Genomic DNA, 13499 nt, shown 5'->3' on the forward strand with positions numbered 1-13499 from the left:
CTTGTATGAGAGTTCTAATGATTTCATTGATACCTCTATAACTCTGTGATGACCTGTTTTAAAGCTTACATTGCAATGTGATGGAATAAATCTGCTGAGAATCACTGCTTTTTTCATTTAGCACAGGGTCCTGGTTTTTTGTCACAAGAGTGTTTTTGCACAGTATAACTATTGGTTGTAATGTTGTAATGCTATACATTTATATCCTATTCTGAAGCTTCATATTTATACTGAAGTGTTCTTGAGAGCTCCAAAACAATTATGGTACATAGCAGGTCCTCCCAAGGTAGAAAGTCTTTGAATACAGGTCCAGAGATAAAATATTGCTCAAAGAACAGACTTAGCTACATTTTGAGCCAGAAGACTGGCTGTACCAACTTAGGAAGTCATTTATAAGTCATGGAGTGATTGTGGAGCTGAATAAATGGAGAGAGTTCTACTCTGAAAATCAAAGATATTTAGAAGTATTTTCAATGCCATGAAATGTGTTAATTTTATATTTGTCTAAACAACTGCTAGTTTAAGTTAGTACCAGGTGCTTGATTACTCACTAATGTCCATGGGTAATGAATTTTAGATGATAAAAGACAAGTTTGAAGGGTATTTATATTAAAATAATTTATGATATATATTATCCTCCAAAATTTTACTAGTATTTGGCCTGAGCTTGACTTTGATTACTTACATGGCTGATGAGGATTGTCTCAAGTAATATTGAGAAAATAACAAAACAACAATAAAAAGCATCCCAGTATTCAGTAAACTCTTATACTGTTATAGAGTTGCTTTGCTTTATGAACAATTGTATCCTCAAACTAGACTAAAAAGCAAACCTGTTTTTCCTTTTAGTTTGACAGTTTATGTATGCAGATATGACCCACCTAGTAATGACAATACAAAACTGGAGGCCATTTTCAAAAGACTAAACTCTAAGGTTTGGCTACAAATTAGTCCCTGTCTGTTAGATATAGTCCATTTCATTTTTATGTTTATTTCTCACCATATTAATGAGTCCTTTCTCTTCTAGAAGAAAATATTCATGATATACCAGAATGTTATTTTAAAATATACTACTGATCTTTGTAATCTTTCATTTCTTATTTATGAACTACAGTTTTCTAATATACTTTTTGTCATTTTTTTTTTTTTTTGGTACCCAACTTCCTGCTAAAGTTATTGAGTTTCAGTTTATATGTTGATTAAGTATGAAAAATCTTAAGGAGTTTTTGATAGAATTCTTATACTGCTTCTTCCTCTACAATATCTTGGTGCTACACATATAATGGTGATCTTTTTGTTAGCTCTTGTCATGAGAGGGCAAGACTGCCAAGTGTATCCTTAAAAAAGGTGATCTTAGGCATATCATAAACCAATAATATCCATTTTTAAATTTGCTTTTTCAGGAAGAAACTATGTACTACCTTTTGGCTTTACTTTCTGTAGTTTTTATGATTTCTTTTATAGTGATAATATCAGGATAGATAAATATCCATTTTCAAGTTATTTAATAACTTCTTTAGAATAAAAGTAATGAACTTTAAAGTTTGTTTATGTTCTATAAAATTCTGGTTCTTAGCACCCTCTTCTCTTCTGTCACTCTACCACAACTACTGCAGAAATAGAAGACTACACAAGACAGGATGATTTTGCATTTTTTGTTTATTTGTTGGACTGCCAAGACAAAAAAAAAAAAAAGGCACCAAATGGTTAACATACTGGTTTTAGCTTCTATGTACTTATATTCCAGAATAGAGTGTTATTAAGAATATACTTTTCCAATTTGGTAAGAACTTTCAGAGCTTACAGTTCTATGAGATAGCTTTCAGGAATATTCAAGCCCATATTATATTTAAATGAACTCTCTAAAGGAATTATCTACAAATACACTGGGCAACTAGATGGTACAGTGGATGGTGCTAGGCCAGGAGCAAGGAAGACATCTTCAAGAATTCAGATGTAGTTTCGGAAACTTACTAGCTATGTGACTCTGGCAAATCACTTAACCCTGTTTGCCTCAGTTTGTCTTCTGTAAAAGGGGCTGAAGAAGAAATGGAAAAATCACTTCAATATCTTTGCTAAGAAAAATCCAAATGGGGTCACAGAGAGTCATATGTGACTGAAAAACAATGAAACAAATCAAATAACAAATATCTCTATCATCATTGATGAAAACAAGAGTACACAAATAAGCTTTTTGTAAAGGTTATTCTACAGCTTTTCCACATCTTCAAGTCATATGGTTTACTTAAAGACCACAAGAACATATTGAGCTCTTAAGAGAATTAAAAGTTCTCTTTTAACAAGGTATCTCCATTATATGCCATAATTACACAAGATTACTTGATAACACAATTCTTTTTTTTTTAAATTATTATTATTATTTGTAATGTCCAGGCTAGCTCTCTGGAGGGTCCCAGGACAGGCCTTGGTCTTTAGGTGGAGAAGTGAAGGAGTCAGGAGAGCTACCATGTGGCTGATCAAAGATGGAGTCTGGAATCTGGAGTCTGTAGTCTTCTCTCTGTCTGTGGCTGAGATTCTTCTTCTGTGACTGACACTTCCTTACATACCTCAGTATGATTACATCACTAAGCATCACTATATCATTAAGTATATGTTTAAGGAACCATTATCTCACACTGAATAGACGCTTAACTATAAGTACCCTGCTGTCTTTGATTCAAGTAATTCAAGTACACTTTTTCAGAGTTCTGGCCCTCTAATTATTATTATAGCTTTTTATTTACAAAACATATGTATGGGTAATTTTTCAGCATTGACCCTTGCAAAATCTTCTGTTCCCACTTTTGCCCTCCTTCCCTCCACCTCCTCCCCTAAATGACAGTTAGTCTAATACCTGTTAAAGATAGATAACACAGTTCTTCATACTCATAACCAAAATCAAGTATCAAGCCTCCATTTTTGACCAACAAGACACCAGAAGCAGAAAAGGCTTCCTGGTGAAGGCCTGAGACTTGCTCTGGTCCTTAGTTCCCACTCAGCGAATATAGTCCAATTCTTCTCAGAATTCAGAATTTAAAACGGAGCATAAGGCATTTGTTTCATATACAGTAAAGATGACAGACCAAGTAGAGAAACATTTGTTAACTTGAATCAAAAGATGAAGTCAAATTAGCACTGAAAAAAAATCATGGAATATAGATATTTTTAAGTATTCATAGAAGGTTGAAATGTATTGAGTATTGAAGCATTCTGATCCTGACACTGCCATTGAAGCCTTTCTGTACGTTATTGTTCTCTCATTTGACTATAATAAAAAAAAAATTGTTCTTTTTTATTTTTTCCAGAATTGAAATCATGCCAAATGGCTTGACATTGCCACTGGACTTTTCAGGAAAAGAGCACAGGCGAGGCTTCTGTGCATTTTGCTTCACAGAAAATAGCTGAGGAAGTTTTAAACAAATACAAGGAAAGAATAGGGCACAGGTACATTGAAATTCTTCAAAAGCAGACAGGTAGAAGTTTGTACTTACATTCCTCTTGGAAAGCCAATGGCTCTACATTAACCAGGTCCTTATGATGGACTTTGGGCTAGCAGAGGCTCTAATAGAATTGGTATTGGTGCTGAATTTGAAAGATTGAGGTATGGTGGCTATGATGAAGAGTATAAAAGCTATAATGACATACATATACACACATATATTATTTGTATTAATTGTGTATTATTGTGTGTGTGTATGTGTGTGTAAATGAGGCTCTTCATAAACTATGATAGACTACTGTGTATACAGAGTCTACTTAAAATATTTATACCTTTTTCTCACCACTTAACCATGTGAGGGTGTACATTTGAAAATGGACTTAGTAGCAGACTTACTAGAAAAGTAAATGAATTTGCTGCTACACAAAAATCTTAACAAAACTGTTAACCATTGGAGATTAAACAATAACATGAAAGGTAGTTATGGTGTTCTTAAACAGTAAACCTATTTGTTAAAGCAGGTTCACTTAGCATAATTATTGCTCTCAAACAATTTTATATAGAATACTGAGAAGCCTATTGAAGATAAAGATTTGTTTTTTCTTTGCAAAACAAATGTAAGAACTGCACCTGCAATTCAAAAATAAAACATTTGGTTTGTTCTCATTACATAGGTTGATATTCTATAAAGAATGTATATTTAATTTTTTTTAAAGTTAACAGGGACTGTTTTGAGATGTAATACAGATTTGTTAGGACTTGGGGATTGGTATTTGTATTAATTTATGAGGCTTTGATTTAAATCTTTCATTGTATTATGATTTTCTTTTAGGTGTATTGCATTATGTGGCATTTGTTAATATATATATATTTTTAAAACAGGGAACAAAAGATTACTTGAAAGCTACATTTACAGAGAACTTTGTTTAACAATTTTCTGTCAATCTCAAATGAGGCATGAGAGGTGGTTTGTCAACAAAGTAGTTCACAAACTCTCATGTGCTGTACTCTTTCATATGAAAGAATGATTCTGAATCCTCTGGATACTTATTTATAGAAAATACTATGTCCTTGTAAGCTCCACATCAATAAAAATCAAAGCTAGCTGGTTGGTTAGTATAAGTAAAGTATAAGAAACCACCTTTTATTATGGACCAGAACAGGCCATTCCCACCTACCCACCCACCTTCATTAAAGCAGTTGCATAGAGTTGGTTGGTTTCCCTCAGAAAAAGACAATGGAATCAGAATATAATTTTAATTTTTGGTTTTTTTTATGTTAGCATTGAAATGTTAATAATATGTGTATCTAATTTATATTTTAATGTATTTAACATCTACTAGTCATCCTGCCATCTGGGGGAGGGGGTGGGGGTAAGAGGTGAAAAATTGGAACAAGAGGTTTGGCAATTGTTAATGCTGTAAAGTTACCCATGCATATAACTTGTAAATAAAAGGCTATTAAAAAAAAAAAAAAGAAATGTTAATAATAATTGTGATTTTATTAAGAGTATTTTTGAAATTGGTAAGAAGAGAGAAGTTAATATGAAATTGTTGAAATGGTTCTTCCTCCCACCTATGGCATGCTGAATACTTCTTGGGACCTATGAATGGCATGCTGAATACTCCTGGGGAGTCTGGAAATTGGATATTAAATAGTTGTGAGTCTGGAGCAGATACCAAGTACATGTTGAATGCTTGTGGAATTCTTAGCTTTCCTCAGAATGCTAGTCTCCAGAAGAAAGGAGCATAAGTAATTATCCTACTTTGTATGGTTCCAATTTCATCAAATATCAATGCAATTTGAAGTTAATTTAATAGAGTTGTCCTTATGGATGGTCTTCACATACAAATGGTACTAATGTTCTTAAGTTTGTTTTATGCTTGGTGTTTGGGTGTTTGTCCCATATTGGTCTCCAAGGGTACTGTGGTTCTGGGGGATCTAAGGCAATCCATGGAACAAATATATTAAGTTCTCCTGTTCCTCTCATCATTTGGTTTGCAGTTGGTCTGTTGTATTCTAATATTGTTTGTCTCCAATGATTTCTGAATTCTAAGTCTTGATTTTGCATCCATGCATGTTGCATTAACCATTTTTTGTCTCTTTCATTCATTGATAGTCGTATATTATTTTTTGTTCATTCCCTCTTTGTGTCTGATTCTAATGTTGGTGGGCATGATCCAGATGCAACAGACAAACCACCTCTGCCAGTTTTAAATGTCTATTCAGGGTATATCGTTCCAATATTAAGTGAGCTTCTAATGCCCTCTGAGTATTTGCTTGATCCAGATTTCCAATTCTCTGTGAATTAGTTTGATTCATAGTAGTTTTGACATTGTTATCAAAGCTCGGTTCTGTTTGTGCTGCTCTTCTTAATTTTCTTTGGTTCTGAAAGTTCATTGTCATTCTGGTTGAAGTAATTCATTCCTGTTGAAAAATTGTGCCCTGTTCTAATAATGTCTATCGGCATTGTATTTTCTATTGGTAGGAACAGTTGATGTTCTGGCTGCAGTTAAAAATGCCAGAAGAGATGTTTTGAGATGGTTTTTTGAAGTCTGTTACTTTGTATAGTGGCCCCATAGATAGGGTTTGTTGGTCTCCCACGGAATGCATCTTGGTGCCATCAGTGTGCCCATGATGGAGGCATAATGTTATTCTAAGTCCTCTGCAGTTTGCACGGTGACTGTGAGATGATTGTTGTAACCCTGATTTTAGCTCCTTGCAGCCCTTGCTCACTGGCTTTAAGTTGTAATGTTGAATAGTTCTTGTTCTAATGATACTAGATTAAGTTCACTCTGTTTGACATGTGCTGGAAGTCTCATGGAGTCTGCTGGAATCCATGGTATACTGGTTTGTTCTCATTATATAGGTTGATATTCTATAAAGAATGTATATTTAATTTATTTATGTATATTTGATTATTGGTATATGCATGTGGGAGCTGTCATCCTGTCCTGCTCTTCTTGCTCCATCTCCTGTGAATTGTGTTTCTACTCTTTGCAAAGGTGTCTCATTTCTAGGAGTTGAGAGATGTGTGTGTGTGTGTCTTGATGCATGTCCAGTTATTGGGACAAGTCAGTTTTCAATCTCATATGGTGCTATTGGTGATGTCTCCTGTTGAGAGGCCCAGTCTGCCTCCTCCTCTACCCTCCTTGCTTGTTCCTGTACACTGTTAGTTGCTTTCTTTTGTGGCTGTTCAGCCATGCTTGCATTGTCTGTATGTGGTTGGTTTAACTGTCTGCTTTTCCTTTTTATGGTTTGATTAATGAATATATGTCTAGGTATTTGTTTTCTAGTTTTTCTAAATTGTGTGATGTGAGACTGTGTTTTACCTTTTTTTGTTAGAAGTTCCAGTCTAGGTGCTATTAATTCTTTTGCTTTGAATATTTTGCTATCTATTTGCCTAGTTAGTTGCTTTTATGAAGTACTTGTCTGCTTCGTTAAAATGTTGGTATGGACTGTGTACTTCTTTTTATAGAGCTGAGTGTGCTGGGTTATGTCATTTCATAACTTTGGAACTTTGGTTTGTTGGTGCTTGACTTGTGTTGCCTGGTCCCAGACGGTTGTATTCTAGAGAATAACCTGGAAAACATTGGTATTGGGTTAGTTTAGATTGTGAGAGACTATTATGTAAATATTGGTTTTAGATTGATGTTTGATTTGTGCTTACCTTTTCCGGGCCTTTTTTACTGGTGGCATCACACATTTTCTGTGAAGAATTTCTCAGTCGAATGCTCCTGGGATAACGTCAGTAGTTGGGACAGCAGAATTAGGTGTTTTAGGTTCTTTTTCTGTGTCTGACTCTATGTCCTAGTCTGGCATGCAGTAGGCTCTTTCTTTCTCACAAAGTCCCAGTCTTGTGCTTTTGAGTTTTTCCCTCTCATTTCTCTGCTCATAGTTGGCGTCAAACCAAGATTTTGTAGGTGTTTGAAAATATTTGGTTTTCTTCATCATTTCTTAAACCAAAGGCACGATCTAGAACTTTTCCGAGTTTAAAGTTTAGTTATCTGTGTTTAATTGGTTCAGTATATTCAGGAACCTTAGTTCACAGCCAATTCTGACCTCGTTGATATTTTCATTAGTGGTCATTATTACTGGAATTGGTTCAGTAGTTCTACTTCTTTTTCCTTTTTGGTCTATTTTGTCTGCTTGTCCTGAAGTCAGTTTATTTGTAATAGATTTCCTATTTAATATTTTTGTGGGTAGTCATTAAATGGAATTGATATGTTTGCTGGGTTGCAGCAACTAACATTGCCAACTGGGTGACAAATTTTCTGGGCAATTAATGATTTTTCCATTGCTAGCTGGTGCATTTAGTAGGATTGTGTTCCTTTTGTCTATGGAGTCAACACATTATAGCATGTATTATTTTATATGAATTGAAGCCATTTAATTTCCAGATCTTAAATAGTTTGGTTTGTTCTGGATCAATTGTATCCTGAATTGATTTTTTAGTAACTAACTCATTTGCAGTTTTGAAAATCTTTAGCAAAACTATTTCTGTGATTATTCTTACTAATGTGTCTTCACTCAGCTGAACTATTATGTGAACATATGTGTCTGGGTTAGCATTCATTGCTCAACACAATGTCTGTTTTGGTATAATTGATTCATGCTGTCCTTGATGCTAATATTCTGTTGCTGCTTGCCAATTTCATTTCTTTTTTGTCTGAAATTCTTGTTTCACTTGAATTTCTTGACTTTTTAAATGTGGTTTCATTTTTAATGAATTCCTCCTGGATTTTGTTTTTGCTATAGAGAAATATTGTTTTGTTTTGTTTTGATTTTTTTGAGGATTTGTTTTATATCCTGCTATTTTACTTAAACTACTTGTTTCCGTTAGTTTTGTTTTTCCTCTGATCCTCAGAAATTTTTTTAGTGAGTCATGTCATATGCAAATGGAGATTATTTCATCTCCTCTGCACATATTTATAAATCTTTTAAGTATTTGTTGTTAGCATTTATAGGCTATGTCAAATGTAAGTAGAAAGAGAACATCCTTGCTTTCTTCCTGTATTTCTGGGAAAATTTCAAGTGTTTTGCAACTACAAATAATACTTTTGATTTTACATAGATGCTTTTTACCATATTAAAACAGTCCTATACTTAATGCTTTCAATTTGGGGGGGAGAAGGGGTTTATTTTTATTTTATAGTTTTTCATTTATAAGACATACGCATGGGTAATTTTTCAGCATTGACCCTTGCAAAATCTTCTGTTCCAATTTTTCCCCTCCTTCCCCCATCCCCTTCCCCAGATGGCAGGTAGACCAATATGTTAAATATGTTAAAGTATATGTTAAATACAATATATGTATACATATCCATACAGTTATTTTGCTGTACAAGAAGAATTGGACTTTTAAAGGTAAAATTAACCTGAGAAGGAAATCAAAATCCAGGGATAAAAACAGAAGGATTGGAAATGCTATGTAGTGGTTCCCTCATTTCAAAGTTTTTCACTTAAATACTGGTGCATTTATTATTGAACAAATGGAACGTTTGGTTCATTTTTTTGAAAGGGGCCATGTCCATCAAATTTGATCATCATATGTATTGTTGTTGAAGTATATAATGTCCCTGGCCCCTTCGTTTCCTCAGCATGAGCTCCCAAGTCTCCCAGGCCTTTCAAATCTCCGTTGGTCATTTCACTGAACAATAATATTCCATAACATTCTATACCACAATTTACTCAGCCATTCTCCAATTGATGGGCATCCATTCAGTTTCCAGTTTCTGGTCACTACAAAGAGGGCTGCCACAAACATCCTTGCACATACAGGTCCCTTTCCCTTCTTTAAAATCTCTTTGGGCAAGATGGCGGAGAAGACACACGCGACTTTCTAAGCTCTTCTCTTACGCTCTTTATCAATATTATATCGAGCCTCAAAATATCTTGCTCTACAATTGAAAGATAAAGAGAACCTCACCGGCCAAAAAATCGCAGATCCCAAAAAGGTTGGTTTCGGGCCAGGGGATCAGCTCAGGCGGGGAAAATTGGGCGGGAGGCCTCAAAACCGGTGGCAAAGATCTCAACAAGCCAGCACCAACCCTACCAACCCCAAAGGGGAAAGGCTTTTCCGGGGCATGGACCACTAGGAGGACAAACCGGCCCCAACGGTATGGGGGATCGGCGGGGCCATAGGCTTTCCAGGGCCGGGATTGGCAGAACATGGGGCAGATTTGGGGGTCTTTCGCAGTCTGGTCCTTTCACACTAATTCAAGTCCCAAAGACTGGCCTCAGTGAATTTCACCCTTAGTCCGGAGGGCAATGCTAACCACTCAGCCCCTTTCGGCATTTTGATATTGCCATGGAATCCATTCCTGTTGGGGAAGGGAAAACTCTACCAGAAAATCCCATACCTGGGCGGGAAATCGGTTTAATCTCCCCTCTCTGAAAGGCTGTAACCTTTAGAACCCCCAAAGGCTTTAAAACATGAATGAAAAAAAACGTTTTTGAGAAAAACAGGTCACAAACCTGAAGACCTCAAACAACAAAAAATACATCGATTCCTTTTAATGATGTTCATAGAAAGACCATTAAAAGTCTCAAAAGGAAAGAATAAATGGGGAAAGGAAAAGAAATCTTACAAAGAAACAACAACCCAATTTGGAAAAATAAAAACTGGAAAAAGATTGTGGAAAAAAAAAATTCACAAAAGTAGGATCTGTAATTGGAAAAAAAAGAAAACCCAAGAAAGTAGGATCTGTAATTGGAAAAAAAAAATTTATAAAAAAAAGGAAATGAAAAAAACCCAGACCAAAACAATACATTTAAAACCAATTGGAATATAAGAAAGTAAAAAAGCAAAAGAAAATAATTTTTAAAAAATTAGAACTGAAACAAATAAAGAAACTAATGATTATTGAAACAAAGAATCAGTCAAACAAAACCAAAAAAATGACAAACTGGCCTGAATTATCTACCAAAACGGATTGAAAAAGTCTAAAAAATTGGGAAAACCCCAAAAAAAAAAAACCAATATAACAAAAATCAAAAAAATGCCCAATTTGAAAAAAAAATTAAAACCCAGCACCCCCAAAAAAAACCCCGGTTTCCAAAACCAAAAAGGGAAAAAAAATTTAAAAAAAAAAATTAAATACCACCACAAAAATCACCCAAATCCTTTACTGGAAAAACCAAAGAACCCAAACCATGCCCAAGAATAAAACCACGGGTTTTCCAGGAAAAATGGACATTTAATGCAAAGCCGTTTCAAAAACCGCCAAAATTACCAACCAAAACCAAAATACAAAAAAAAAAAAAAACTTTAATAAAAAGAAACCAAAAAAAAAAAAGGGTTGGAAAAGGGAAGGGAAAAAGGGGGAAAGAAAAAAAACCACAAAAAAAAACACAACTAAAAAAAGGGGAAATTAACATCAAATTAAAGAAAATTTTTATTTAAAAAAAATCCCTAAAAAAAAAAAAAAAAAAAACCAAAAGGGGGAAATAAAAAATACACTTCATGGGGAAAAAAAAAAAGTGGCAAACCATTGGACAAAAAAGTTTAAATCCCAAACCCAAATTGAATGGGAAAAAAAAAGAACAACCACAAAACAAACCACAAAACAAACCAAAACAGGGAATACATTAAAAAAAACAAGCCCCCAATCCCGGGAAAAAAACTAAACCACCACTCCAAAAAGAAAAAATTTGATCCTTTAAAAAGAATAAGGCCCACCCCCCAAAAAATAAAAGCCCCCTTTAAACCTGGAGGCATCCTTCCCTAAAAGGGTAAAGAGTTGCAAAAAAAGAAAACAAAACTTAAGGGAGATCCACCTTGCCCTCAGAATAACAAATCAAACCCAAAACTAAAAAAAAAAATATGGTTTGAAAAATTTAAATTTAAAAAAAAAAAAAAAAACCCCCACTAACCCATTTAAAAACCTAAAACAAAACCTCAAAAAAAAAAACTAATGCCCAATCGATCAAAACCTTTCAACAAAAGTTGGGAAACCAAAAAATTGGAAACAAAAATTATCTTGGGGGAAAAATTAAAAAACCCCAAAATTTAAAAATTAAAAAGGGAGACAAACGTTTAAAGAGGGAATTTTATACCAGGAATTGAAAAAGAAAAAAACCAAACCAAAACCTTAAAAACCAACAAAAAAATTGTTTAAAATTGGAAAAAAAAAAATAAAAACGCCCCTTTTAAGGTTTTAAAAAAAAAAAATGAAACCGGTTAGTTAAAAAAAAAAAAAAAAGCAAAAATGAAAAAAACCCATAAAAAATTAAAAATAAAAAAATTTTGTCAACTTTATGAATAAATTTGATAACCTAAAAATGGATGACTACCCAAAAATATGATTCAAACAACAAAGGAGGAAGTAAATTTGAATAGTCCCCATTCAGAAAAAGAAAAGAACAGGCAATTAAACAACCCCTAAGAAAAAACCCCAGGACCAGATGGTTATTTTTCCAAACATTTAAAGAACAATTCCCCAAGCTATATAAAATTATTTGATAAAATAGGGAAAAGAGTCCCACCAAACCTTCTGCCAAATGGTACTGATACCAAACCAGGTCTGAAAACAGAAAGAAAATAAACCAATCCCTAATGAAATTGAGCAAAACTTAAAAAGATATTAGCAAAAAACTAAAAATCATCCCAAGATAATAACATGATCAAGGATTTTATACCAGGAACAGGTTTCAAATTAGGAAAACATCAAATAATTGGGCCAGAAAACCAAATTAACAAAAAACCATAATATCCCAAAATGCAGAAAAACATTTGATAAAAACAACATCCATTCCAAAAACATTTAAATAAAAAAATGGACTTTCCCCTAAAATAACCACATCTATTTAAAACCATTTAAACTAATGAATGGAACAAACTGCAACATTCCCAACAAACTGAAAGGAAAACAACCCACATCACCTTCATTATTAATTTTTAAAATCTACTTTAAATAAACTGAAAAGAAAAAAAAACAGAAAACAAATTATCCTTTTCCCTAACATATGGATACTTGAAAAAATTCTCTAAAAGTTAAAAATAACCAACCAAATTGTTTATCAAATCCCCATAAGTCTTTTCCCATTTCACTAACAAAATCCAAATCCAGTTAAAAAACCATTTAAATACACAAATAAAAATATTTAAATTATCTGCCAAAAAAACAAGAAACTTTATACAAAAAATTAAAACTTTTCCCAATTAAACCACTAACCAAAAAAAATTAAATTTCTTTTTAAAGCAAATAAAAAAAAAACAAATTACCCAAAAAACAATTTAAGCTTCCAATAAAATCCAAAAACTTTTTAAACCTAAAAAAAAAACAAATTCATATGGCAAAAAAAGGTCAAAAAAAATTAAAAAAAAAAACAAATAATGGAACCAATTAAAATTATTTAAAACCAAAACTAGATCAAAAAAAGGCTAATTTAATTAGCAAAAAACGTAAAAAAAACAACTTTTCCCTTCAAACCCAAAAATCCCACTTTTGGGAAAGCATTTTTGATAATTGGGAAAAAATTGAAAAAAAAAAAATAATTATAAGAAACCCAAAGAAGGTAAAAATGGGCAACCACTAAAAAAAATAAATAATTAGAAAAAATGTTTATTTCAACCTTAAAAATCTAACCAACAAAATAAATTACACAAAAATAGAAATTTCATTAACAAATTGGTTTTGTCAAACCCCTAATTTCAGACAAGTTAAAAGCAACTGGGTTTTTTACATAAAGGTTTCTATAAACCTTTTTCCAAAATTAAGTTAACCTTTTTAAAAATCAAGCCATTCTCCAAAAAATGGTCCAAAAGGAACAACAATTGTGGAAAAGAAACTTATCTAGTAAATTAAAAGACCAAGTCATTATAATCAAAACAAACCAACCCTGGGGCGATGGGGGGGGGAAAAAAAAAAGGGGGGGGGGCCATCCTTTCAAAACAAAGCCCCGAAAGGATCAAACCCAAAAATCCATTTCCAATTTTGGAGCCCAGGTAAAATGAAACTGAAAACCAAAAAAAAAAAGGGCTTAAAATGCCCAGAAAAAAAGAACTTCTGGGAAAGAAAGGGACCTAAAAAACCCATTACCATTTTGGAAATTTCCC

General features: G+C 33.3%; 1 protein-coding gene across 7 annotated transcripts in view; it reads left to right on the top strand.

Moving 5' to 3' along the window:
• The window catches only part of WDSUB1 (WD repeat, sterile alpha motif and U-box domain containing 1), a 73136-nt gene that overhangs the window by 46081 nt on the left and 13556 nt on the right, over positions 1-13499 (top strand). Inside the window, exon 12 of one of the 7 annotated variants that reach the window (XM_031960632.1) lies at positions 3306-4108. The exons of 4 other annotated variants lie outside the window; for them this stretch is intronic. In XM_031960632.1, the coding sequence (XP_031816492.1) occupies positions 3306-3331 (26 nt within the window). In that variant the 3' untranslated portion in view covers positions 3332-4108. Of the gene's footprint in view, positions 1-849; positions 2026-2394; positions 2435-3305; positions 4109-13499 lie in introns of those variants that run through there. 2 more of the 7 variants (XM_031960634.1, XM_031960633.1) reach the window with 2 other exon arrangements.

Source organism: Sarcophilus harrisii, chromosome 3, assembly GCF_902635505.1.
Source record: "Sarcophilus harrisii chromosome 3, mSarHar1.11, whole genome shotgun sequence".
Taxonomy (NCBI): domain Eukaryota; kingdom Metazoa; phylum Chordata; class Mammalia; order Dasyuromorphia; family Dasyuridae; genus Sarcophilus; species Sarcophilus harrisii.